The sequence below is a fragment of the Hylobates moloch genome, unplaced genomic scaffold (genome assembly GCF_009828535.3).
Source record: "Hylobates moloch isolate HMO894 unplaced genomic scaffold, HMol_V3 SCAFFOLD_9, whole genome shotgun sequence".
In the NCBI taxonomy this organism is placed as follows: domain Eukaryota; kingdom Metazoa; phylum Chordata; class Mammalia; order Primates; family Hylobatidae; genus Hylobates; species Hylobates moloch.
The window spans coordinates 8421995-8449984 of record NW_026652284.1 but is presented as its reverse complement, the minus strand read 5'-3'; the positions used below and the strand labels follow the sequence as shown (position 1 = coordinate 8449984).

General features: G+C 51.2%; 1 protein-coding gene across 1 annotated transcript; it reads left to right on the top strand.

Moving 5' to 3' along the window:
- On the top strand, window positions 1–27855 carry GPR157 (G protein-coupled receptor 157). Its single transcript, XM_032758826.2, has 4 exons — window positions 1–459; window positions 16891–17104; window positions 23406–23600; window positions 24448–27855. The coding sequence occupies exons 1-4, from the start codon at window positions 77–79 to the stop codon at window positions 24661–24663; spliced, it is 1008 nt and encodes a 335-aa protein (XP_032614717.1). The 5' UTR covers window positions 1–76; the 3' UTR covers window positions 24664–27855.
- The last annotated feature ends 135 nt before the right edge of the window (window positions 27856–27990 follow it).

The window sequence follows — 27990 nt, the reverse complement described above, 5'->3', positions numbered from 1 at the left end:
AGACGGCGGCGGCGGTGGCCGCACGCGCGGCCCGGCTTCTGTCCTCGCGGCGCTCCGGCTCCTGGCCCCCCACGCCATGCAGTCGCTCGCGCCGCCCACCGAGCTGATGCCGTCGGAGCGCGCCGTGGTGCTGCTGTCGTGCGCGCTCTCCGCGCTCGGCTCGGGCCTGCTGGTGGCCACGCACGCCCTGTGGCCCGACCTGCGCAGCCGGGCACGGCGCCTGCTGCTCTTCCTGTCGCTGGCCGACCTGCTCTCGGCCGCCTCCTACTTCTACGGAGTGCTGCAAGACTTCGCGGGCCCGTCGTGGGACTGCGTGCTGCAGGGCGCGCTGTCCACCTTCGCCAACACCAGCTCCTTCTTCTGGACCGTGGCCATTGCGCTCTACTTGTACCTCAGCATCGTCCGCGCCGCGCGCGGGCCCCGCACAGATCGCCTGCTTTGGGCCTTCCATGTCGTCAGGTGGGTGGCGGTGGCGCTGCTTTTCCAGGAGCCCCCGACACAGGCCGACCTCTCCCGGTCTTGCCCTCCCAGAGGCTGCGTCTAGGTTGGACCCCTCCTACCCACAGCAAGCCTTGCCTGCTGGCGCCCCCAACGCAGTCCTGGGCCAGCGGGAGGAGGCCAGACTTGCCCGAGATTCGCTCCCGAGGGAGCCCCTCTGTGCCTGCCCCAGGGCACAGCCCCTTGGGGTAGTGGGGACAGAGTTCGCCCCCAGAGCCGGGCCCTGGTTCCTTGGACCGGGCTGGGGAGGACACTCTGAGCCCCTTGTGACCTGCTTCACTGTGTCCTGGCCGTCTCTGCTGCCCATGGGGAAACAGGCTGGGAGACGAGTTAGGTAACTGTCCCGGGCTGAAGAGCCGGCAACTCCCAGTCCCACGCCACCACCCCACCCCAAGCCACAGTGAGCTTGGTGCACTCCGCCGCTCCCGAGCTGCCGTGTCTCTGCTGTACAGTTTACAAAGGACTTTCCTTTTTATTCTGTCTTTGGTCGTTTCTAGCCTCAGGCCCCAGCCCCTTGTATTTCTGTTCTAGGTGATCTTGACTTCGCAGAGTTCAGCTATTCTGAGATTGAGGACAGGGGCGGAGGGCTGGTCTGGGAGTCCGCCTGGAGTCTCTCTGAGAATGGGGAAAAGCCGAGACCTTACTTTGCGGTTCAAGCATCTTTCAAGTAAGCCTCGCTAAAGAGGGTCGGCCCTTCCCTGGGGAATGTCAGGTTTTGAAAATCTCATGGCGTCCTGTGCTGTGCTGAACTGAGGGCAGGAATCCTAGGGGCTGTTTTCCTTTTCTCCTTCTCCCAGATCAGAGCATCAGATACTGCCCTAATTATAGGTCCTTTCTATTAAAAAACTTAAGTGCCTTCCAAGGACTGCGAGCACAGTCAGCACTTTGGCAGAGACAGGTCACCTGGGTGTCACACGGCAAGGCTACAGGGCTGTAAGAGTCGCTTGACCTTCAGTTGTGCACTGAGGCCGGCTGGTCCTTGAGAAACTAAGTGACCTGCTTCTCAGCTGTACAAGTGAAAAGTCTTTGCAACACGTCATCCAAACCGTGGCTCAGATGCTGCAGATGGAATAGGGCCCTGCCTTGCCTTCCCGGCAGCATCCCATCTGACCCTGTCTGGGTCCCGTGATGGCTGGCTGGGAGTGGGCCCCGAGTCCACGGGAGATCACGTGTGCTTGAAGGGAGTCGAGGCTGCACCTTTCTTTGCAAGAACCTGTTATCTTTCCCTTCTTGTCTTTAAAAATATTGAATACAGTATTTTTTTAAATGATAACAGAACCTGGTGCAGCTTCTGTGGAAAAGAAGGATTGCCCAGCAAACCTGAGTTGGAGGTTTTTCTGTTCGGTTCTCATTAGGGACCCTCTAGGGGGGTTTTCTGTGTTGTTCAGGAAGGGCTTCTTTGATAAAGAAGTAGGCCCAGTGTGGTGGCTTGTACCCGTAATCCCAACACTTTGGGAGGCCGAGGCAGGAGGATCGCTTGAGCCCAGGAGTTCGACTGGCCAACACAGTGAGGCTTTGTCTCTACTAAAAATTAAAAAATTAGCTGGGCATGGTGGCACATGCCTGTAGTTTCAGCTACTTGTGAGGCTGAGGTGGGAGGATCGCTTGAGCCTGGGAGGTCGAGGCTGTAGTGAGCTATGACTGCAGACAGAGCAACACCCTCTCCCAAAAAAAAAAATAGAAAAGGAAAAAAAATAAAGGAAAAAGAAAAGAAAAAACAAGCAACGTATTCATCTTGTCTGTTGAATGTGACCTGCCTGCATCTTCAAAGAAAATAAAATTACCTGTATCCAAGCTAGAGAGGGAGTTTGACAATTTATTCTCTGGAGTTCTCAGCACTCAGACTTCACTAGTCTAAGGGAATTGGTTAAACCTGTCTAACAGGTTCATCTATTAACCTAGATCTTCCCAGACTGTATTGCCAATGACCTTACTAAGGACTCTCCAGTGTATTTCTTTGGAATATTAGTTTATTGTTTGCAGGATCTATTGATGTGAGAAATATCACCTTGAGGCATAGACTACATGATTATCCACTTTTTAACCATTTCATACTACTGGAAGTCAGTCCTCTTCAAAGCTTTCAGTTTTGGAAAGTATTTTAAAATATGACAACACAGAAGGTTGACATCCTTATTCTAATGTGCATTTAGGAATTGTTTTAAACCCACAAATATCCTGAAAAATGGACAAAGGACATACTCAAGCAAAATAGTAACAGCAGCTGATAAATATATGTCATATACCATTAATACTCAAAGCAATACAAGTTATAACAATAAGGTACCATTTCCTCATTTAATTAGAAGGAAAAAATAGTAAGGCAGGGCTGGGCACGGTGGCTCATGCCTGTAAATTCTAGCACTTTGGGAGGCCAAGGTGGGCGGATCACTTGAGGTCAGGAGTTTGAGACCAGCCTGGCCAACATGACAAAACCCCGTCTCTACTAAAATTACAAAAATTAGCTGGGCGTGGTGGTGCATGTCCCAACTACTCAGGAAGCTGAGGCAGGAGACTCGCTTGAACCTGGGAAGTGGAGGTTGCAGTGAGCCACGATCGCGCCACTGCACTCCACCCTGGGTGATAAGAGTGAGTCTCCATATCAAAAAAAAAAAAAAAAGTAAGGCAGAATACAAACATGATAAATGCCAGTTTCACTGGCATTTTTCTACAGTATTATTGATGGTGTGAATTGAAATAGTCTTTGTAGAAAGTATTTGGTTCATACCCCTTGATCCAATAATCCTATTTACCAGATCCTAGTCTAATGAAATAATCTAAAATATGTACAAAGCTGTATGTACAAAGGTGTTTGTGAGGCACTTATGGTGAGAATTTGGAAGTGACCTCAATGTCCAACAGTGGGGGAACAGGAAGTTAAGAGTCTACCCTCCCCTTCTGAAATGGTATGCAGCTCTTAGATACTGGTTTTGAATTCTGTAAGTCATTTTTTTTAATGATATGATACAAGGCAAGTGACAGAAACCATTGCTAACACTGATTACAGCCACATAAAGGCAAGAGGTTAGAGAGAATCCTGCACGTGCACAAGTTCCCAGGAGAGCACCTGCATGGCCCCCTTTACAGAGAGAGGAGGGCAGTTTAGACCTCCTTCTCAGGAAATCATATTTCAGCATGAGCTGTGTCTGGCCCCTGATGTTTGCAGGGTGCCATTCCATTCATTAGCTCGCTAATCACCAATAGCCCAACAGGGCCAGGAGTGGTAGCTCACACCTGTAATCCCAGCACTTTGGGAGGCTGAGGCAGGAGGATTACTTGAGCCCAGGAGGTTGAGGCTGCAGTGAGCCGAGACCACCACTGCACTCCAGCCAGAGTGACAGAGTGAGACCTGTCTCTAAAAAAAGAAAAAGAAAAAAAAAGTAACCCAACAGAATGGATGGGTGGGGTGATTACCCTCAAAGCAGATGTGATGGCCCAGGGCTACATAGCTAGTAAGGTATTGCAGGATCTGGCCAGCAGCCCGCAATGCAATGGGGCTCTCTTTGTTCCCAGGCGATGGGCAGGTCGAGAAATAATAGACACACACAAGATAGTGAAAGCTGGGTCTACGGGGGTCACCGCCTTCTGGTTCCACAGTGCCAACAATGCACTGGACATACCAGCATTTATTATTAATTTTAGTGAGGGCAGGGGTAGGTTAGTGAGGGATTTAGGGTCATTTGATTATGAGGTGAGATGGTCACATGGGGATAAGGTAATTCTTTAACATAACATCTGTATGCAGAAGTACAGTATACAGGGATAAGAATTTACAATATAGTGTGTGCATCAGTAATTTCTAACAGAGCCTTAAAACAGAAACACAGTCTTTCCATAACCTATGATTAGCAAGATATTAATCAGCGGTAAGAGTTGCAGCAAAAGCTGGTTACAAACAATCCATAGCAACAGGACGTGAAGCTAGACAACCAGTTAGACCAGAAATTCTCAGAAGGGAGTATGCTGTAACCCTAAAGAGGCCTAGAAGAGCCGTGGGGTGTTTATAGGTGAGGGTGTTTATAGCCCTATCTTGTCCATATGGACAGGTGCCCCCCATGTGTCCATTTATAGGCTCTCCACAAGGGTCACGTTCCATTCCCAGAGCTATGAACATCTGCTTTTCTGGGATAGGAATCTTGGTGATGTGAAACCTCCCTGACTGCACGTCCATTCATAGGCTCTCTGCAGGGGGAAGCACATTACGTGCTGTTGGCTCATTCTGGCAGTCCAACCTGGCATTGTCTTTACACAATCCTGCATGCAATTTTGTATTTACAATAATCAGGAGCATTTCATCTTTTATTCTGTAGCAGTAGTTTCAGGGGGTCTCCCTTCAGTAAGGGAGAGGCTCAGAGTTAGAATCTACTTCTGACCCAGTCCAAGACTCCTTTTAGGAGTCTATGTTGTCTTTTGGCTGTAACAGGTTTTAAAAACTGAGATACAATTTCAACAATAATTTATTTTTAGGCTGGGCATGGTGGCTCACGCCAGTAGTCCCAGCAGTTTGGAAGGCCGAGGTGGATGGATTACTTGAGCCCAGGAGTTTGAGACCAGCCTGGGCAACATGGCAAAATCCTGTCTCTACAAAAAATTTAAAAAATTAGCCGAGCATGGTGGTGTGTGGCTGTAGTCCCAGCTCCTCAGGAGGCTGAGATGAGAGAGAGGATCGCTTGAACCCAGGAGACAGAGGTTGCAGTGAGCTGAGATTGTGCCATTGTACTCCAGCCTGGGTGACAGAGCAAGACCCTATCTCAAAAAAATTAAAATTAAATATATGTGTAGATATTTAAAATTAAATATATGTATAGATATTTAAAATTAAATATATGTATAGATATTTAATTATATATATTAGATATTAAATATTAAATATATTAATAGCAACTATATATTTAATATTATATATATTTAAAATATATTAATTATATTTTAAAATTAAATACATATATTTTTATATATATATATTTTTTTTTTTTTCTCCCACCAAGACATTTCACTTGTTGCCAGGTGGATACAAGGTGTCACTCTGGCATGCAACCTCACCTCCTGATTCAAGTGACCTCCTGCCTCACCTTCAATATGGGATTAGGATCGCCACCACTGGTAAATTGGTTCACCATGTTGCTCAGGCTGATCTCAAACTCCTGACCTCAAGTGATCCACCCACCTCAGCCTCCCAAAGTGCTGGGATTACAGGCGTGAGCCACCGCAGCTGGCCTTTATTGAGATTTTTGTCCATGGACTAACAGTGTCCCTGATAGCAAAGGAAAATCTTGGCTTGTATGTTGACTTAATTTTCATATATCTTTATTCTCCTTCCATCTGAAACAGTTCTCCCACCTTTCTTGGTGTTTTATGATACTGACATTTTTGAAGAGTACGGGCCCATTATTTTATAGAAGGCCTCTCAATTCGGGTTTGTCTGCTGCTTCCTCATAAGTGGGTTCAGGTTGTGCATTTTGGGCAGGATATCCCAGAAACATGTTTTTCTCATTGCTTTCTACCTGGTGGCCAGCAACTTGGACGTATTCCCTTACTGGTGATATTAACTCTCATCAATGGGCTAAGGTGATATCTGCCAAGTTCCTGCACTGCAAGTTAACTATTTTCCCTTTTGTAGTTAAGAAGTGTCTTGCTGAGCGACATTGGTGGCATGAAAGCCTATCACGTCTCCAGCTTTCACCCAAGGGGTTCGTGTCCACTGATTCTGACAGCATTTTGAATTTTTTGGTGGCAGTTGCTTTTTTAAGGTTGGGTGAGATACTCAGTGTTCAGGGGAAGTCCCCGTGTTTAAGGAGTCCCTTTCTACTCTGTCTTAGCTGGTGAGGCAGATGCCACAGACGTCCTGTCTTTGACTTTCATGTGGTGTGCCTGAGTGGCTGTGTGTTTACCATGCCCACCTGAGGGAGGCCAGAGCTGCTGGGGAGGGGGTCATTTCCCCACCTCCCACATAAGGGGACCTGCCTTTCTAAGAGCGCGCAGCCCTTCCTCCCTGCACGGTGGTGGGCGCCAGTGTGATGCCAGACCAGGGTCAGCAGGGGCGAGGTGACCACCCCCTCCACGAGGACCTCCATGGGGCCAGGCATCAGCTGTATGGCCTGTGAGCATGGGGGGCAGCTAAACGGTCGGGACAGCTCATTTGGGGGTCAGAAGGAAGGGTCCTGGCCGACCCGGTTCACCTCGGGCATCTCTGAGTTTCTTCTGGCCCCGCTGAGCTGGGGGCGGGTGTGGGTATGACTCCAGTAGGGTCTAGCCCCCGTGCCTCTCACACACACATTCATCCACCCTTTAGAGTTACAGAGGAAGCAAGAGTCTGTGAACCCCCATGTTTACCATAAAAACCCTGCTCTGGGGGGAGCGGGAAGTCCCAACGTAGCAAAAAGGGGAAACCTGGGCCTGTTCTGGAAGGTTCTCAGAGTTCTCTAATTTGTTTTTTGTTTGTTTGTTTTGAGATGGAGTCTAGCTCTGTCACCCAGGCTGGAGTGAAGTGGCGCGATCTCAGCTCACTGCAGCCTCCACTTCCTGGGTTCAAGCCATTCTCCTGCCTCAGCCTCCCATGTAACTGGGAATACAGGCGTACACCACCACATCTGGCTAATTTTTTTGTATTTTTAGTAGAGACGGTGTTTTACCATGTTGGCCAGGCTGGTCTCAAACTCCTGACCTCAAATGATCCACCTGCCTCGGCCTCCCAAAGTGCTGGGATTACAGGTATGAGCCACCACACCTGGCCTGTTTTTTTTTTTTTTTTTTTTTTTTTGAGACAGAGTCTGGCTCTGTCACTCAGGCTGGAGTACAGTGGTGTGATCTCTATTCAGTACAGCCTCTACTTCCCAGGTTCAAGTGATTCTCCTGCCTCAGCCTCCCAAGTAGCTGGGATCACAGGCATGTGCCACCACGCCCGGCTAATTTTTGTATTTTTAGTAAAGACAGGATTTCACCATTTTGGCCAGGCTGGTCTTGAACTCCTGACCTCATGTGATCCACCCACCTCGGCCTCCCAAAGTGCTGGGATTACAGGCGTGAGCCACCGTGCCCGGCCTGAGTTCTCTAATTTGAAACGAGCTCACCATGGCACTGCAAGGACAAGCCAGTGGTAGAGCTGGCCCGTCTCCCCAGGCAGTGGCATCTGAGTGAGGGATGGATGCAGTGGCCACATGAATAGTACCCCATGTCAGCCACTACTCCCGAAAATATCAATCATTGAACTGGTTTCGCTTATTTCCCCATAAAAGTTTTCCGAGGTGACTGGTGAGGGTGGCAGTGCTGCTTCCCTGTGTGCAGCAGGAAGCTCATGGCAGAGGGCTGAGCACCAGCAACTTGGCAGGAGGTGTGAGAGCTCAGGCTGCCCATCCCTGAGCTGAGGGCTACAGACGGTGGCACTAGGGCATGAGTGTGCATCTGAGAGTTCCTTTAGACATTCCTCTCCTCTTCTGCAGTTAAAGCTGCAGAGTGACCTCATGGTGGCCTGGCCCAGGGGTTGACTCCCTGAACTTCTCCCAAGTCCTGACCCTTCTGCCCCTGGAGATGGACAATAAGTGTCCATTGTTCCCAGGGAAGAAACCTCCAGGCAGCCTCTCACCAGGCCTCACTCCCTACAGCTGGGCTTCCCCCAGCCCTGCTCCGTCCTGAGGTTTTTAAATTGGCATATTGTTGCACAAGAGTTTGGTTCTCAAAGCATTTTCTGAGTTATGTTAAAATCCCCAGGTCTCATGGTACCTACACCAGGCATTGTGTTTGGCCTAGAGAAGGGGCCTGCTTGTTTTCCTCCCAGCAGGTGCCAACCCCCAGAGATCTGTAGGAAGGATGAGGTTTGGGGTGGGGAAAAGGTACAGGAATCCCAGGCTGGGAGCAGGTGATTGAACAGACCCTGCCTTGAGCCCCCTTCAGTCTAACCTCTGACCCCTTCCTGGCAGTGGGGATGGCATTCTAAGGGTCTTTGAAAACCAGTGGGCCGCTTTTCAGTATAACTGTCCATTTGTGTGTGAAGTGGAGGTGTGTCTCCCTGTCTGCAGGTGCCCCCACCCTGACTCTGGTGGGGACAGGTTCCAGGAACCACACAACAGAAGATCCCCAGTTGGGCAGCGCTGGGAACTCCCAAGGACCCATTCTGAAGGGCAGGGAAGCCGAGAGCATTGCTGTCCTGGGGACAAGTGGCCTGCCTGTGGTCGTCTGACCGACACCACGACACCATGCAGGGGAATTCAGGTCTGGCAGATGGTTTATTCACTGCTTGGCTAATCCCCGGCAGTACTTCCACTTCCTTTCTCTGGAGGACATTTAAAAACAAAAGGTGTCGGAGTTCCAAAAAGGGCGAAGCTCCTGACAAGTATGAATGGCTTTTTGTCGATTTCTCCTCCAGGAGCTGGTGTGAGCTGGTGTGAGCTGGTGGAGGGTCCCGGCCCAGCTTTGCCAATCTGGGCATTGTGGGGGTAGGGAGTTTCCAAGTCATCCCTGACCTCTGAGACTGGGGGCCCTAGGAGCTGGGATAGTACCCCCTGCCGAGACACATGTCTCTCCCGCCTAGTCTGTAGAAAGCCTCTGAGATGTTTACTCAGGCTGCCCTAACAAAGTACCACAGCCTGGGGGCTTAGGCAACAGAAATTTATTTTCTCACAGTTTGGGAGGCTGACGTGCAAGGTCCAGGTGAGGGCAGGACTGGTTCTTCCTGAGGCCTCTCTTTTTGGCATGTATATGGCCATCTTCTCCCTGGGTCTTCACTTGGTCTTCCCTTTGTAAAGATCTGTGTGCTCATCACTTCTTGTTTTTGTTGTTGTTTGTTTTTTTAAGACAGAGTCTTGGCCGGGCATCGTGGCTCACGTCTGTAATCCCAGCACTTTGGGAGGCCGAGGTGGGTGGATCACCTGAGGTCAGGAGTTCAAGACCAGTCTGGCCAACATGGTGAAACCCTGTCTCTATTAAAAATACAAAAATTAGCTGGGTGTAATGGTGGGTGCCCGTGATCCCAGCTATTTGGGAGGCTGAGGGAGGAGAATCGCTTGAACCTGGGAGGCGGAGGTTGCAATGAGCCGAGATCACACCACTGCACTCTAGCATGGGAGACACAGAGATTCCATCTCAAAAAAAAAAAAAACAGGGTGTCACTCTCACCCAGGCTAGAGTGCAGTGGCACACTCACAGCTCACTGCAGCCTCAACCTCCTGGGTTCAAGCGGTTCTCCCACCTCAGCCTCCTGAGTAGCTGGGACTTCAGGTGTGTGCCACCACGCCTGGCTAATTTATATATTTTTTTGTAGAGACAGGGTCTCACTCTGTTGCCCAGGCTGGTCTCAAACTCTCCTGGGTTCAAGTGATCCTTTGGCCTCCCAGAATGCTGGGATTACAGGTAGTTATGACAACAGAGTCGCATTAGCTTAGGTTCCACTCTGATGACCACATTTTAACTTAATCACCTCTTGAAAGACCCTCTCTCTCAAATACACTCACATTCTGAGGTTCTGGGGATTAGGACTTCAACACATGAAATTTGTAGGGGACACAATTGAACCCTTAACGGCCTCTGAGTGGGGAGGAAGCCATCTTGGAGTCTGGCTTTCATTTCTAGGCAAATACAAGTTGGAACTGGGGCCCAGGTACCTCTGGGAGAAGCTCGTGGTGCTCCTGCCAAATCGGAGTTACACACGAGGTGGCTGTCCCAGGCTTCCTCCATCCAGACAGGCTCAGCTTGGCCTCCTCCCAGCCTCAGATTCACAGGTTTAGAGAGGAGGGGCCTTATCGGTCACCTACTCTAACTCACATTCCCACCTTGCACCCCCACCCAGCACCTGTCATGGCACCCCCTGAACATGGGCACTCACCTTCTCTCGGTGGAAGCTGCCTATTCAGCCCCTGGGTTTAGGATTGGGCAGGACCCCACCCATTCCTCCGGCATCTAACCACTTCTCCACCACCAGGTCCTCTTCAAGACTTTTTAACCATTTGAGGATAGCTCAAGGCCCAGCGTCTCTTTACATGCTCCTCAGGTGACCTGGCACTGGCACCAGCTTGCCAGTCTCAGGTTTAGAATGTGAACTGCAGATGTCCACTCACAGGCAGACAGCACCAGCCATTGGCTGTTCTGAGCCACCCACATCTGAGCAGCAGGACGACCCCTCCAACCACATGAATTTCTAGGTTGTAATCAGCTAAATCCCTTGGTCTTTTTCATATGTGCAGTTATTAAGCCCTGTGTTGCTTGTTCTGGCTTTATTTTTTTTTGGGGTGGTGGCTTCCCTTATGAAGGGGGGAAAAACTGTTAGGTGTTACATGTCAGAACTGTGTTTTTTTGTTTTGTTTTGTTTTGTTTTGTTTTGTTTGCTTTTTCTTAAGACAGAGTCCCACTCTGTCGTCCAGGCTGGAGTACAGTGGCGCAATCTCAGCTTACTGCAACCTCCACCTCCCGGGTCAAGTGATTCTCCTGCCTCAGCCTCCCCAGTAGCTGGGATTACAGGTGCCCACCACCACACCCGGCTAATTTTTTTGTATTTTTAGTAGAGATGATGTTTCGCCATGTTAGCCAGGCTGGTCTCAAACTTCTGACTTCAGGTGATCTGCCCACCTCAGCCTCCCAAAGTGCTGGGATTACAGGCGTGAGCCACCGTGCCCGGCTACATGTCAGAACTGCAATACGCATTTCTAGAAAGCAGGATTTATGCCACGCGTGTGTTTGTGGAGCACCTATCAGATTTAGGCTACCTGCAGCTCAGGGTGTTCCCCTGGCTGGAGAACTGCCCTGTTTATCCTTCTGAGAGTTCCAGATACACCAACTTTCTCCTTACCCTGTAGTCAGGAACCTGGGGCACTGTCATCTCCTTATCGTTTTTATCCTATGTCTGGTGGTGTCCTGGAGCCAGCTTGAGAGACCCGATTGTTACATTTTAGGGAATTTTGTGAGCTGATTGTTAGATACGACCAGTATTAAAAACTAGATTATATGAAAAACAGAGCTGGGCATGGGGCTCCTGCCTGTAGTCCTAGCTCTTTGGGAGGCTGAGACGGGAGGATCACTTGAGAAAACATAGTGAGATCCCATTTTAAAAAATAATAGACCGGGCATGGTGGCTCATGTCTGTAATCCCAGCACTTTGAGAGGCCAGGGTGAGAAGATCACTTGAAGCCAGGAGTTCAAGACCAGCCTGGGCAATAAAGCAAGACTTTGTCTCTACAAAAAGCAAAAAATAAGCTGGGCATGGTAGCATGTGTCTGTAGTACCCCCTACTCTGGAGGTTGAGAGGATTACTTGAGCCCGAGATTTGGAGGCTGCAGTGAGCCATGACTATGCCACTGCACTCCAGTCTGGGCAACAGAGCAAGACCCTGTCTCTGAAATAATAACGCTTTTTTTTTTTTTTCCCTCTGTCACCCAGGCTGGAGTGCAGTGGCACGATCTCGGCTCACTGCAACCTCCACCTCCCCGGTTCAATCAATTCTCCTGCCTTAGCCTCCTGAGTAGCTGGGATTACAGGCATGTGCCACTATGCCCAGATAATTTTTTGTATTTTTAGTAGAGACGGCGTTTCACCATGTTGGTCAGGCTGGTCTCAAACTCCTGACCTCATGATCCGCCCACCTCGGCCTCTCAAAGTGCTGGGAATAATAAAATTTAAAAAAAAAAAGCCATAAATACTCAAAGCTCATCGTGTCATAGCTGTTCTGCTCTTTACATGCTTGAAGTTGTTGCATCTATCATATCTGTGTGGTGAAAAAATATGTATATATAATTATGTTTAAAATATATATATATAAAATGTATATATATAATGGTGTGTTATGTGCATCTGTTCCCAACTACATGTGTTGGTGGCTGGAAATTGGCCATGGTGGAAGTATTTACACATGGAAGTTGGCAAAGACTACAAATCAAGGCTTGATTTATTGCTTTGTTGATTGTGTAGAGCAGAGGTCAGCAAAGTTTTCCTGTAAAGTAAGTGTTTTCAGCTTTGTGGGCCATGCAGTCTCAGTTGTTTAACTGCTCAGCTCTGCCTGAAAGCAGCAGTAGACAATCTGTAAATGACTGGGTGTGGCTGTGTTGCAATAAAACTTTATCTAAAAAAAAAACAAACTGTGGGCCAGATTTGGCCTGAGAGCCATAGTTTGCTGGACCCCTGATCTAGACTTAAGAAAGTAATGGAGAAGACGTTAAAGGTATAGATTAAACTTAAGTGTTACTTATCTCTGAGCTTAAGAAGAGATGGCAGCTGTGTTGGGGCAGGCAGAAAACCTGCCTGTAAAGAAGAGGTAAGGAGAAGAGACAGGATCATGAAGCAGAAAAAAATTGAGGAAACAGTCTCCCAGTGGGGGGGGAAGAAAACTCGTACCTGATTCAACAAAGAAGTTGCTCGTGTCACCAACCAGTGACATGAGCAACCAACATATGTCTTGTTTCCTATTTCTTCCTTATTTCATTTTCATCTCGTTAAGGGAAATGAAAGCATCAATTAACTTCATGCCGCGGAGCTCTCTCATTTGCTGATTGCATCCACAGGTTGGCAAAATCAACAAAAACATTCTGTGAGAATCAATTGGCTGCATGAAATGGACAATAAAGAAGGAGTATTATTATTGTATACTTTATTATTTATAAATTGTATGCTTCACATCCTGCAGGTGAAATTTATACATTTAAACGTGTGTGTGTAAACATGCATACATGCACACATGCATACGTCTGCGTTTTTCTGGAGAGCCAGTTGTGAAATGTTCCCAGCACACCACTGTCCATGCCTGTACGTGAGTTGGTCTTGCCCAGCCTGCTTTGCGGGATCATTGGACCATTCCATCCTCTCCATTCCCACCGGCTCCCTGATTCTACCTCTTACCTCCTCTCTCTCAAATACCACCCTCTGGCAGCTTCTGGCCCTCACACAGCTACTCCTTCTGTGTGTTCAAACAACCCCTCCCTGTTGATCAGGCCCACATTCTTCTATTCTTTTTTTTTTTTTTTTTGAGACAGAGTCTCGCTCTGTCACCCAGGCTGAAGTGCAGTGGCACAATCTCGGCTCACTGCAACCTCTGCCTCTCGGGTTCAGATGATTCTCCTGCCTCAGCCTCCTGAGTAGCTGGGATTACAGGTGTGTACTGCCACGCCTGGCTAATTTAAACCCACATTCTTAACCCTTTCAAAACCCTCTGCCTATTTGACCTTCCCTTTGGTTATTTCCCAGCACAAACTCAGTGTCACAGAAGAGATCTACTGCTTTGTAGCTTTAGTACTGCAACCCTAAAGTTACAGAGTGCAGGTCCGTGTGGTCCCCCGGCTTCCCATAAGGCCTGTCGGGATGCAGGGGGTGCCCAAAGGAGTGCTGTGCCGACCGTGACCCTCCCAGCCCCAACTCAGAGGGGAATCCCCTATTTGAGTGACCCCCAGCTCCAGACCAGCCTCCTGCAGGGAGACTGTTCCTACATACAGTGCTCACCTCCTTCCCAGAATTCCTTAGCGGAATCCTGCAACTGTAAAGTAATGAGGAACAGCACATTATGGCTGGAGGATTGGCGTGGTGGCACTCTAAGAGCTGCTTACTTTTTTTTTTTTTTTTTTTTTGAGACAGAGTCTCACTTTGTCATCCAGGCTGGAGTTCAGTGGCACAATCTCAGCTCACTGCAACCTCCACCTCCTAGATTCAAGGGATTCTCCCGCCTCAGCCTCCCACTAAGCTGGGATTACAGGGACGCACTACCACACCTGGCTAATTTTTGTATTTTTGGTAGAGACGGAGTTTCACCGTGTTGGCCAGGCTGGTCTTGAACTCCTGACCTCAGGTGGTCCACATGTCTCGGCCTCCCAAAGTCCCAAAGTCCTGGGATTTGGGCGTGAGCCACCTCACCCAGCCCGTCATGAGTTTTAAAACAACCCTTTCTTACCTTTTGTGGGTGTTTTGTGTGTGTGTGTGTGTGTGTGGTTTTTGTTTTTTGTTTGTTTGTTTTGTTTTTTGAGACAGGGTCTTGCTCTGTCACCCAGGCTGGAGTGCAGTGGCGTGATCTCGGCTCACCGCAACCTCTGCCTCCCAGGTTCAAGCGATTCTCCTGCCTCAGGCTCCCAAGTAGCTGGGATTACAGGCATGCACCACCACGCCCAGCTAATTTTTGTACTTTTAGTAGAGACGGGGTTTCACTATGTTGGCCAGGCTGGTCTCAAACTCCTGACCCCAAGTGTTCCGCCCACCTTGGCCTCCCAAAGTGTTGGGATTACAGGCATGAGCCACTGCGCCTGGCCTTTTGTGGTCTTTTTGCTCCTGTGTCTTTGTGACTTCCAACAGAACATGCTGCCTCCTGCCACCGAGGCCACTGAGGGTGATGTGACTCTGCCATCAGCCCTCCTGCCCTTCCCTACAGAGGCCAGTGGGGACTGGAGAATGCTGCAGAGGGGATGGTTGGCCAGGGCCCCTCTGTTCTGGAAGCATCCTGCATGAGGCCTTCCCAGTCCCAGGGAACTGACTTTTCCCTCCCATCCTCATCCCTGCCCGGCCTGCTCTGCCAGCCCTGCAGCATTTGGGAGAACCCCTTGAAGCACAGTTCTCCTGGCCTCATTCTGGCCTCAGATTCACGTTGAACTCTGATCTCATAGTTATCATAGTATCATTCCTGTTTACCTAAGGCTTTGCCCTCCAGGCGCCTGACCTAGGACAGGGGTACTTGTATCTTCTACCCAGGACAGAAACCAGACGGGCCCCAAGCAGCACCAGTGTCCGCACCACAGGCCTGAACCCTGGGACAGCAGGACGTGACTCACAACGGTCACGACAGCAGCAAACACTCACATGCCTGCCTGGCCATGTGTTCTGTACACACATGTATTTGTTTATTCTCATAACGACCCTACAATGACACCCTGTAGTCACTGTCGTCACCTACACTTTGCAGAGAACCTGGCGTGTTGAAGCTAAATAACTTGCCCGAGCAGGGGCAGAACTGGGACTTGGATCCAGCCCACTACACTAAAATCCAAGCCCACTACACTGAAATCCAAGCTCTTAACTACCCCACTACCTGCCTCTCTCAGGAGCCACTGTAGCCTTTGTGTACTCCACTGCTGTGTAAGGAACAGACTGGTTCAAGGACCACAGGGAAGGGGCCTACTCCTGGCTGTGTGGCTGGCTGTGGGAGAGCGCTCTAGAAAACTGAGCCTGGGCTGGACATGGTGGCTCAGGCCTATAATCCCAGCACTTTGGGAGGCTGAGGCAGGTGGATCACCTGAGGTCAGGAGTTCAATACCAGGCTGGCCAACATGGTGAAACCCTGTCTCTACTAGAAATATAAAAATTAGCCGGGCGTGGTGGTGCACGCCTGTAATCTCAGCTACTTAGGAGGCTGAGGCAGGAGAATCGCTTGAACCCAGGAGGTGGAGGTTGCAATGAGCTGAGATTGTGCCACTGCACTCCAGCCTGGGTGACAGAGCGAGACTCCGTCTCAAAGAAAGAAAAAAGAAAACTGAGCCCAACACTGCCCTTGGAGGGGCCTCTACCTGAGCTTTATGCTTTCAAAGGTCCCCGTTGACCTTTGCCAGGTTCCATTCCCCGCCATTGTGTAAGAAGTCCTCAAGGCCAAAGGGACGCACTGCCCAAAGCCCACGTTCCCCCTCCTAGAGCCTGCCGAAGGTAAGCAGACCCCTGGAATTCCCCGCCCAGGCAACCCTAAGCCCCCGATGTGTGCACTCCTAAACCCAAGGGCTGACCAGGGGGTGCTGATCGTTTGTGGCACATTTGCACGAGCATGGACAGGTGTTCGCATGCTGGTGCCCAAGGCTTCCCGGAACAGAAACCAGACAGGCGTCACGCAGCACCAGTGTCTGCACCACAGGCCTGAACCCTGGGACAGCAGGACGTGACTCACAACAGTCATGACAGCAGCAAACACTCACACACCTGCCTGGCCCTGTGCTCTGTACACACATGTATACAAAACTCTTTTCTTTTTTTGAGATGGAGTCTCACTCTGTCACCCAGGCTGGAGCACAATGGCACAATCTCAGCTCACTGCAAACTCCACCTCCTGGGTTCAAACGATTCTCCTGCCTCAGCCTCCCAAATAGCTGAGATTACAGGTGTGCACCACCACGCCCGGCTAATTTTTGTATTTTTAGTAGAGACAGGGTTTCACCATGTTGGCAGGCCTGGTCTCAAACTCTGTACCCACATGTATGCAAAAGAAGCTGGGCACATGCTGGGAGCTGACTGTCCCACGTCACTCCATTCTAATGCCAGTCCCTGAAGAATTCTAAAGTACAGCCAGGCTCCCGGGGCAACACCTACCCCTTCTTATTTTCCAGGGCCACTGTGCCATCCAGACTCCGGAGAGCATCCCCTTTCTGAAGGGCGTCCTCCGTCATTTTTGCGAGGGCTGACATTGCCGGGAGCCATGGCCTGACCCTGATGCCTCTTTCTCTCCTCCTTCCTCAGTTGGGGGGTCCCGCTGGTCATCACCGTGGCAGCCGTCGCCCTGAAGAAGATTGGCTTTGACGCCTCGGACGTGTCTGTGGGCTGGTGCTGGATCGACCTGGAGGCCAAGGACCGTGTCCTGTGGATGCTGCTGACGGGGAAGCTGTGGGAACTGCTGGCGTATGTGCTGCTGCCTCTGCTGTACCTCCTGGTCCGGAAGCACATCAACAGAGCGGTAGGCGCTGCCCTCAGAGCTCAGGGCCCTCTGCATGGCCCCTGTGCCCAGGTGCAAGGCCTGGCATTGAGTTTGGCCACCCGAGGGGACAGGCTGCGTCTCTGGGGACAGAACCAGTGATGGGCCAGGGGGGACCAGGCACTTGCTGTGCACCAGACACCATGCAACATGCTGTGTTACACGGATCGTGTGTTGGTTCCCGCTGCCCCGTTAGGAGCCGGGTCCTGTTACTCCTTTGTAGATAAGGAAATGAGGCTTAGCCGATTAAGAGCCTGTTGGGGCACAGGGCTGCTGCGGACAGGGCTGCTGTATCCTCGGTCATGGCCCTCTCCTGCCCCCTGGTGGACAGCCTGTGGTGGCTGCTTAAACTTGAGGAATTTAGCTAAAAGGTGAGGACGGACCCAAGGCCGGGCTGCCCCACGGGAAGGGATGACTGTGGAATTTCACAATCAATGATGCAAATAACTCACCTAACTTTTCCTAGTGATTTATTATATCCTAAATGGCAGGAGTTTCCGGAATTCAGAAATGAGTAGGCTGGGCTGGCTGGAGAGCCTAGGAAAGAATGGCTTTCCTCTGACACCTTGGCCCAGTTCCTCCTTGTTCTTGCCTCCCAGTCTGCACATGTGAGCTAGGGGCTTCCTCCTGGCCACAAGCAAATGCCTGCAAAAGGCCACAGATTAAGCCATTCTTTGATCCACTCGGTCACTCATTCTGTATGTTATTTTAGTTTTATTTACTTATTTATTTGTTTATTTTTGAGACAGGGTCTTGCTCTGTCACCCAGGTTGGAGTGCAGTGGCACAATCTCGGCTCAATGCAGCCTCTGCCTCCCACGTTCAAGTGGTTCTCCTGCCTCAGTCTCCTGAGTAGCTGGGATTATAGGCACGTGCCACCACGCCCAGCTAATTTTTGTTCTTTTAGTAGAGTCAGGGTTTCACCATGTTGGCCAGGCTGGTCTCGAACTCTTGACCTCAAGTGATCCGCCCGCCTCAGACTCCCAAAATGCTGGGATTACAGGCATGAGCCACCGTGCCCGGCCTCATTCAGTATGTTTTTACTGAGCATCTCCTAGCATCAAAGTGCTGTATAGCTTGGGAGTTTATCTTGAGGACTCAGACATGGATCCCACCCTCCTGGAGATAGGCAGAAGTGCAAGTAACTATGGGCGAAGATTCAATGTGAAGAGTGGCTGGGACAGTAAGATAGGTCCAGAGGAAATGCTCTAAATTCAGACTTCCAGGCTTATCCTGCAGGCTTGCTGGCGTGAGTCCCTGTGTTTCTATTTGCCCTCTGAGTTTTCAGGGCTGAAATTGTAGGAGGGTGTGTACCCATCTTGTAGGCCATTCTGTCCACCCAGCAGCCATTTCTGAGTCAGGATGCATCTTGCGGCTGTGGCCATCTGGACACCTAATCCCCGCCCTCCACTCCCGTTGTGTCTTCTCACGTCAAGACCTTTAGTTTTCTCTTTTCTTCTTGCTTGGAAATGTAACCAGTTCTCACCCGCCCTAGACCCCGCTTCTGCCTCAGATGGAGTCCTTGCTGGAGATGGCTGTGGGACTTCTCATTGGTCTGAAATCCTCTTTTTGGACTGGGTGCGGTAGCTCATGCCCGTAATCCCAACACTTTGGGGGACTGAGGTGGGTGGATCACTTGAGGTCAGGAGTTCCAGACCAGCGTGGCCAACATAGTGAAACCCCATCTCTACCAAAATACAAAAATTAGCTGGATGTGGTGGCACACGCCTGTAGTCCCAGCTACTCGGGAGGCTGAAGCGGGAGAATCGCTTGAACCCAAGAGATGGAGGTTGCAGTGAGCTGCGATTGCACCACTGCACTCCAGCCTGGGCGACAAAGCGAGACTCCACCTCAAAAAAATAAATAAAAATTAAAATTAAGGCTGGGCGCAGTGGCTCACGCCTGTAATCCCATCACTTTGGGAGGCCAAGGCAGGTAGATCACCGGAGGTCCGGAGTTTGAGACCAGCCTGGCCAACATGGTGAAATCCCATCTGTAATAAAAATACAAAAATTAGCCGGGCGCCGTGGCAGGTGCCTGTAATCCCAGCTACTCAGGAGGCTGAGGCAGGAGAATCACTTGAACCCAGGAGTCAGAGGTTGCAGTGAGCCGAGATTGCACCATTTTACTCTAGTCTGGGCCACAGAGCGAGACTCCATCTCAAAAAAAAAAAAAAAAAATTAAAATTAGGGCCTGGCGCAGTGGCTCACGCCTGTAATCCCAGCACTTTGGGAGGCCAAGGTGGCTGGATCACGAGGTCAGGAGATCGAGACCATCCTGGCTAACATGGTGAAATCCCATCTCTACTAAAAATACAAAAAAATTAGCCCGGCGTGGTGGCAGGTGCCTGTAGTCACAGCTACTCGGGAGGCTGAGGAAGGAGAATGGCATGAACCCACGAGGCGGAGCTTGCCGTGAGCCGAGATGACGCCACTGCACTCCAGCCTGGGCAACAGAGAGACTCTGTCTCAAAAAAAAAAAAAAATTAGCTGGTGTGCTGGTGCATGTCTGTAGTCCCAGCTACTTGAGAGGCTGAGAGAGTGAGGCCGGAGGATCACTTGAGCCTGGAAGTTCACTGTATTCCAGCCTGGGTGACAGAGTGAGACCCTGTCTCAAAAAAAAGAAAAAATGAAATCATCTTTTGTCTTCTTCTAGCCTTTTATTAGTAGTCGGTCTCCTGCCCGGGTGATGGATGCTCTTCTCACCTCCTCTTCTTTTCCACTGCCCTGGAAAGTTTCCGGGACCCCTGATGAAGGCTCCCGGGCGCTCCGCCAGACCCTGCCCAGGACTCTCCTCTACAGATGCCCTTTGTGTGTCTTTCTGCCTTTCCTTTGGCAGGGCAGGAAGCCTGCGGGCTGAGGCTGACCCCTACGGGTGACAATGGGTCCTCTTTTCCAAATCAGCAAATGTTTCAGAAAAATGGGATAGAAGTGGGCAGGGAGCTGAGAATGTGCTAGTTGCCTCTAGCTAGGAAAGAGTCAAGAATCGGTGAGCTGGGACAGGAACCGCTAGGAGCAGACGGTAGCCAAGCTAGTGGGCAGTTCCTGGAGCTGCCCCACCCTGTAGCTCCCCTACTGGTTTCGGAGGGGTGGAGCGGGACTGCCAGCTCCCTGGGCTGCTGCTAAAAGCCATAGGAGGAGGGGGAGGGGGAGGGGGATGGAGGAGGGGGAAGAGGAGGAGGAGGGCGGCTCTGAGCAGGTTAGTTGCAGAAGATTGGGGGCTGAGAGATACCACGATGCACCAGTGACTCCACAAGACACCAGGTGCTGGCAGAATACCTTGGGAATCTCCCCTTCCCTGGGCCTTCAGCGTCCCAGGCACAGGACCGGCTCAAAAATGCATTTTTTGTTTTTGAGGCAGCGTCTCACTGTGTTGCCCAGGCTGGAGTGCAGTGGCTCAATCTTGTCTCACTGCAACCTCCACCTCTGGGTTCAAGCTATTCTTCCACCTCAGTCTCCTGAGTAGCTGGGACTACAGGTGTGTGCCACCACACCTGGCTAATTTTGTTTTTGTTTTTAAGGCAGAGTCTTGCTCTGTTGCCCAGGTTGGAGTGTAATGGCAAATCTCAGCTCACTGTAACCTCTGCCTCCCAGGTTCAAGCAATTCTCATGCCTCAGCCTCCCAAGTAGCTGGAATCATAGGCATGTGCCACCACGCCTGGATAATTTTTTTGTATTTTTAGTAGAGACAGGTTTCACCATTTTGGCCAGCCTGGTCTTGAACTCCTGGCCTCAAGTAATCCAGACCACCTTAGCCTCTCAAAGTGCTAGAGGGATTACAGGCGTGAGCCACTGCACCCACGCCTAGCCTAATTTTGTATTTTTAGTAGAGTCGGGGTTTCACCATGTTGGCCAGGCTGGTTTTGAACACCTGGCCTCAAGTAATCTGCCCGCCTCAGCCTCCCAAAATCTGTTTCCCATAGATTGTCTCACCCTCAGTCCCAGGATGTCATTCACCCTTGTTCCTCGGGCTAATTGCTTATCATCGTCCTCCCCTCCAGAATGCAAGCCCCCTCCCTGCACAGGGACGGCCTGCTGTACCCCCAGCCCACCCACCTCCTCTCCAGAAGGAGAACAAAAACGTGAGCTTGAGCCAGCCCTGGCTTTCCTCCTGGGAATGTCTTTCATGAGAGGAAGGAGGAGATTCCTTCCAGATCAAAGCTGAATTTGTAAAAATAGATGAAACCGCCCATGATGAAGATGTGCTTTTTTTGGCCAGGAGTGGTGGCTCATGCCTGAAATTGCAGCACTTTGGGAGGTCAAGGCAGGAGGACCGTTTGCGCCCAGAAATCTGAGAGTAACCCGGGCAACAGAGTGAGACACTGTCTCTACAAAAAGTTTAAAAATTAGCTGGGCGTTGGCCAGGAGCAGTGGCTCATGCCTGCAGTCCAAGCACTTTGGGAGGCTGAGGCAGGCAGATGACTTGAGACCAGGTGTTCAAGACCAGCCTGGCCAACATGGTGAAACCCCGACTCTATTAAAAATACAAAATTAGGCTAGGTGCGGGCGCAGTGGCTCACACCTGTAATCCCAGCACTTTGGGAGGCTGAGGCAGGCAGATTGCTTGAGGCCAGGTGTTCAAAACCAGCCTGGCCAACATGGTGAAACCCCGACTCTACTAAAAATACAGAGCGGAACGTGAGGATGGGACTATCTAGGAAGTGCCTGTGCGGTTATTTATGTATTTATTTACTTATTTATTTATTTATTTTATTTATTTATTTTTTTTTTTTTTTGAGACGGAGTCTTGCTCTGTCACCCAGGCTGGAGTGCAGTGGCCCGATCTCGGCTCACTACAAGCTCCGCCTCCCGGGTTCACGCCATTCTCCTGCCTCAGCCTCTCCGAGTAGCTGGGACTACAGGCGCCCGCCACCACGCCCGGCTAATTTTTTTGTATTTTTTTAGTAGAGACGGGGTTTCACTGTGGTCTCGATCTCCTGACCTCGTGATCCGCCCGCCTCGGCCTCCCAAAGTGCTGGGATTATAAGCGTGAGCCACCGCGCCCGGCCATTTACTTATTTATTTTTGAGCTGGAGTTTTGCTGTTGCCGAGGCTGGAGTGCAGTGGCGCAATCTCGGCTCACTGCAACCTCCATCTCCCAGGTTCAAGCGGTTCTCCTGCCTCAGCCTCCCAAGTAGCTGGGATTACAGGCACGTGCCACCACAACCAGCTAATATTTGTATTTTTAGTACAGATGGGGTTTCACCATGTTGGCCAGTCTGGTCTCGAACTCCTGACTTCAAGCAATCTGCCCGCCTCGGCCTCCCAAAATGCTGGGATTCCAGGCATGAGCCTTTGCGCCCGGCCTCTGTGCAGTTTAAATAGGGGTGTCGGGCTTTATCCAGATGGTGCTGCTTGAGCAAAGTCTTGAAGAGGGCGGGAGGGGGAGCCTGGGGACAGATGGAGACGGGCATTCCAGAGCAAGGGAGCAGCCAGTGCGGAGCCCTGGGGCGGGGGTGCTGCGTGTCTGCAGCATAACAAGGAGGTCGGTGTGGCTGCAGGGTTGGCCCCGCTGTGACCGTAAGGAGCGTGTGGAGTGGGGAGTGCTGAAGAGCTCCGAGTGGAGGACTCACTGGAGCAGAATCGGGTTTTCAAGCAGCCCTGCTGCTTCTGTGTTGAGAATGGACTGCAGCGGGGAGCAGGACGGGGTGGCAGAGGCGGAGGAGGGAGCCCATCCAGAGACGTGGTGACGTGGCCTGGACACGGGGGCAGTGGCAGAAGGTGGCAGAAGTACCCAGAGTCTGGATCTGTTTTGAAGTGAGAGGTGGGCACGGTGGCAGCTCATGCCTGCAATCCCAGCACTTTGAGAGGCCGAGGCAGGAGGATTGCTTGAGTTCAAGAGTTTGAGATCAGCCTGGGCAACATAGGGAGACCCTGCATCTATTTTAAACAAAAAAAGAGGGCTGCAGGACTTGCTGGGGATCGGATGTGGGCTATGGGACAAAGAAAGGGGTCAAAACAGAGTCCCAAGGCTTTGGTCTGGGCAGCGAGAAAGCTGTTGTTTCCATAAGCTGAGACCGGGAAGGGAGCATTGGCCTCAGGGGTCGAGATCCGTCTTCTGTCTTGGATGTGAGCTGTTTCAGATGACTTTGAGACCTCCATGTGGAGATGGGGACTGGGCAGAGGATCTAGCAGTCAGGCTTCAGGAGAAGGATCTGGGCTCCACCACACATCTCTGCTACCTCCCTGAGCTAGTTCAAGTCCCTGGGAAGACCTGGGCAGCCTGGGTGGACGTGGCGGGAGGGTGCCCACCCACTCAAGTCTGCCCTCGCTGTCCCCACACAGCACACAGCACTCTCTGAGTACCGGCCCATCCTCTCCGAGGAGCACCGCCTGCCGCGCCACTCCTCCATGGCGGACAAGAAGCTGGTGCTCATCCCGCTCATCTTCATCTGCCTCCGGGTTTGGAGCACCGTGCGGTTCGTGCTGACCCTCTGTGACTCCCCGGCGGTGCGGACCCCGGTGCTGGTGGTTCTGCATGTAGGTCTGCCCTCCCTGGCCCTTGTCATCCCTGCCCCCAGAGGAGGCACAGCCTGATTCCTTCCCACAGCACAGTGGCTGCACCCCAGTGTCGGCCAAGGCACAGCTGCAGGGAGGAGCTTGGCCCCACTGTGCTGTGCCTTCCTCTCTGCCCAAGACGGGGCCTTGAAGAGAGAAGGCAGAGTGGGATCAGTGTGGTCTGGGGTGGTGAGGTGCTCACCAGTGACCTAGGAGTAGCCCCAGGAGAGCTGACTGATCCTGGGTCCTTCCCAGCCAAGAAGACCTGGAGCCCTGCTGAAGGCCCATTGCCGAGGTCATCCCAGATCAGCCATGGCGGGGAGGATGGGGGGAGGTTCTGGGGTCCACAGCACTTCCCAGCTACCCCATGTGTGTGCATGTATGCAGTGTGTGTGTGTGTGTGTGTGTGTGTGTGTGTGTGTGTGTTTCTCAGCCATTTCTCTGTCTTTTTTGGGGGGGGTACGGGGACAGAGTCTGGCTCTGTCACCCAGGTTGGAATGCAGTGGTGGGATCTCGGCTCACTGCAACTTCTGCCTCCTGGGTTCAAGTGATTCTCCTGCCTCAGCCTCCGTGTCGCTGGGACTACAGGCGCCCACCACCACCCCCAGCTAATTTTTGTATTTTCAGTAGAGACAGGGTTTCACCATGTTGGCCAGGCTGGTCTTCAACTCCTGACCTCAAGTGATCCGCCCACCTCAGCCTCCCAAAGGGCTGGGATTACAGGTGTGAGCCACCGCACCCAGCCTAGCCGTTTCTCTTAATTGGAACAGCGCGTGTGTTTCTGAGACCAACTCCAGCCCCATGCTCACAGCTCCTTTTCTCCCGGCAGGGTATCGGGAACACGTTTCAGGGAGGTGCCAACTGCATCATGTTCGTCCTCTGCACCCGCGCCGTCCGAACTCGGCTCTTCTCTCTCTGTTGCTGCTGCTGCTCTTCTCAGCCTCCCACCAAGAGCCCGGCTGGCACTCCCAAGGCTCCTGCGCCTTCCAAGCCAGCAGAATCTCAGGAATCCCAAGGGACCCCAGGGGAACTTCCAAGCACCTGAACTTTTGTCCTTTCTAGTTCTGTGCCTAGGTGCTGCCTTCCTGGGGGTAGGCACTTCTGTGAGTCCCTGCTGCAGGGGCGGAAGTGCATGTCTGCTGCACCAGAAGCCCCCGCTATTGATGCTCTCGGCTCCATTAGGAGAGCAGCTGCCAACTCAGCTTCTTCTACCTCCTAGATCCTCGGGCAGCAAGTTCCACCGGTACCAGTGTCCTGGCCCACTGGGGTGGGTGTTCATCTGCATAAGGGTAGCAATGAGATTCAGGGAAACCAGTGGTCCACGATTGCGGCCATGGTGCCTCCACCTGGTGGACCTTGGTGTCCTGAGGACCACACTGCACTGTTTACAATTTGAGGGACCCGCATCTGTGCACCTATCTTCTGTGTGATTAAATAAGCTGTCAGGGGCCCCAGAGATGTGTCCCCATCCAGACATCATGGAGCAGATTCCTGGCTGGTCAGGGTGTTAAGATTCTCTGGAGAACCCGGCTTTCCTTGGAGACTTTGCTCAACAGAGGAACCAGTTGCCATTCACCAGGTTGAAGGCTCCCCTGAGGTTGCGTGGTGACCACCGGGGTGAGCACAGCCCAGCGCAGCTGCTCAGGGACAGCAGTCTCCCCGGGCCTCCTGGCCTCTCCTTCCGTGAGCTGCTAACCCTTGCTGTAGCTTGGGTTTGAGTGTCAAGCACAGGCCCGAATCCACACTCCTGTCCCCACCTGTCAGTCACTTCAGACACAGGTTCCCTCCTTCCAATTCCAAGGCTGGAACAAGGGCAGGAAGAGGTGTCTCAGGGAACCCCCAAAGACCCCACTGTCTCTCCAGCTCCTTTCTCAGAATCCTCCTGTTCTTGGGGAGACCAAAGGGGGTGAGTGGGGAGGGGTTCTGGCTTATTTACTTCTTAGTTTAGTTTTTTGTAAGTAAAGTGGCCGGAGAGATGAGTAATCCAAATACGATTCCTCAGGCCGGGCACAGTGGCTCACACCTGTAACCCCAGCACTTTGGGAGGCCAAGGCGTGTGGATCACCTGAGGTCAGGAGTTCGAGACCAGCCTGGCCAACATGATGAAACCCTGTCTCTACTAAAAATACAAAAATTAGCCAAGCGTGGTGATGCATGCCTGTAATCCCAGGTCCTTGGGAGGCTGAGGCAGGAGAATCGCTTGAACCTGGGAGGCGGACGTTGTGGTGAGCCAAGACCACACCATTGCCCTCCAGCCTGGGCAACAAGAGTGAAACTCGGTCTCAAACAAACAAATACTATTCCTTCCTAAAGATGAAGGTTTTAAGATTCAGAGTCAGCTTTTTTTTTTTTTTTTTTTTTTTGAGAAGGAGCCTCATTCTGTCGCCCAGAGCTGGTGCGGTGGTGCGTGCCTGTAGTCCCTACTACTCAGGAGGCTGAGACGGGAGGATCCCTTGAGCCCAGGAATTTGAGGCTTCATTGAACTAGGATGGCACCACTGCCACTCCAGCCTGGGCAACAGCAGGACCCTGTCTCAAAAAAAAAAAAAAGGATTCAGCTGTTTTGGTATTCAGTTGGGGTAAGTGGCAGCATGGATCATGGAGCGATTATTTACATTTAAAAGAAAAGAATTGAAAGTAAGTACCTGTATCTCTATTTTTATTCTGTGGCTCTTCCACAAACGCTTTCGTCTTATTTCAGAAAACAGCTTCTGTGTTCAGTCACAGGAGCCATTGGCAAAGAATGGAAGTGGAAATGCTACCTCCAGGGTCTTGGTGAGAGAAAGTACAGCTTTACCTGATAGGTGATTTCCCTTGGAATCCATCAGAACTCGACAAAGCATGATTTTCTGAGCCTAGTAAAATGGTTCTGAATCAAAACCAAAGTCATGCTGTGCTGCCGATCCCTGTTTGACTCTCAAAACCAAAATCTGTATCAGGAAAGGAATAATCATTTAGCAGACTGTGTCCAAAATGCTCATTTTTGGTTTCCTGTGAAAATGGATTTCTTTTTGTTTCTTTCTTTCTCTCTTTTTTTTTTTTTTTTTTTTTTTGATGGGGAGTCTCACTCTATTGACCAGGCTGGTGTGCAGTGGTGCGATTTTGACTCACTGCAACCACCGCCTTCCAGGTTCAAGCGATTCTACTGCCTCCCAGTCCCAAGCTGCTGGGATTACAGGCATGCGCCACCATGCTTGGCTAATTTTTTGTATTTTTAGTAGAGACGGGTTTTCACTATGTTGGCCAGGCTGGTCTCGAACTCCTGACCTCAGGTGATCCACCCACCTCAGCCTCCCAAAATGCTTTGATTGCAGGCATGAGCCACTGTGCCTGTCCAAGAAAACACATTTCTTGATGGAAATTAGCGAGACAAACATCCCCTTAGGATTGAACAACAGCTCTGGGCTGCTCCAGGGAAAGCCACTTGGCAGAAATAGCCTCTGTAAGTGAAATCTGGATTCCCCGAACGACATTACAACAAATCTCTGGGTATGTCTCTGGTAAAGACCCTCACTTGAGCTTCTAGAAGGGAGCAAAAATTCAGGAATTTGCTTGCTGCAAAAGAGAACATGATTTACAGGTAAAAGAGAAAAGACAATACTAGGCCACAGAGGAATAGTGTTAGAATCAACCCGGCTCAGCGGGGGCATCTGGAGCCCTCCCTGCCGTACCCAATCCAGGGCTGAGACATGGCTCCCCAAATGGGCTGGCTGTGGTCAGGAAAGGCCTGTAGAGGGAGCCGAGGGCTCAGAAAACACCCACTCCGGGTGCCCGGGCTTAAGTTCTCGTTCCATTTATTTGATGCCACTGGCCACTCTATCTGCTTTTGTAAAACCTCCAAAAAGTTACACATCGGTTATCTCTATTCCGCTTCCTCCGCTGCCCACCTCTTGCCACAGATGAATGATCACTGTGAATGGTTGGTGACCAGATGGGCAGGGCGGGGGCTTGTCTGAGTGCCTTAGCCCAGGCCTCTGGCCCACCGACCTCGAAAACAGCAATATCGCCTCCTTCTTAGATCCAGTTACCAAGTCAGTCTAGCTGGGTGAGTAGTGCTCAGACAGAAAGGCTGGATGGGAAGGGAGTCACATCCTAAAAGTCCAGGAGGGGGCCAGGCGCAGTGGCTCATGCCTGTAATCCCAGCACTTTGGGAGACCAAGGTGGGCAGATCACCTGAGGTCAGGAGTTTGAGACCAGCCTGGCCAACATGGTGAAACTCTGTTTCTACTAAATATACACACACACACAAAAAAATAGCTGGACGTGGTTGCATGTGCCTGTAGTGCCAGCTACTCAGGAGGCTAAGGCAGGAGAATTGCTTGAACCCAGGAGGCAGAGGTTGCAGTGAGCCGAGACTGCACCACTGCACTCCA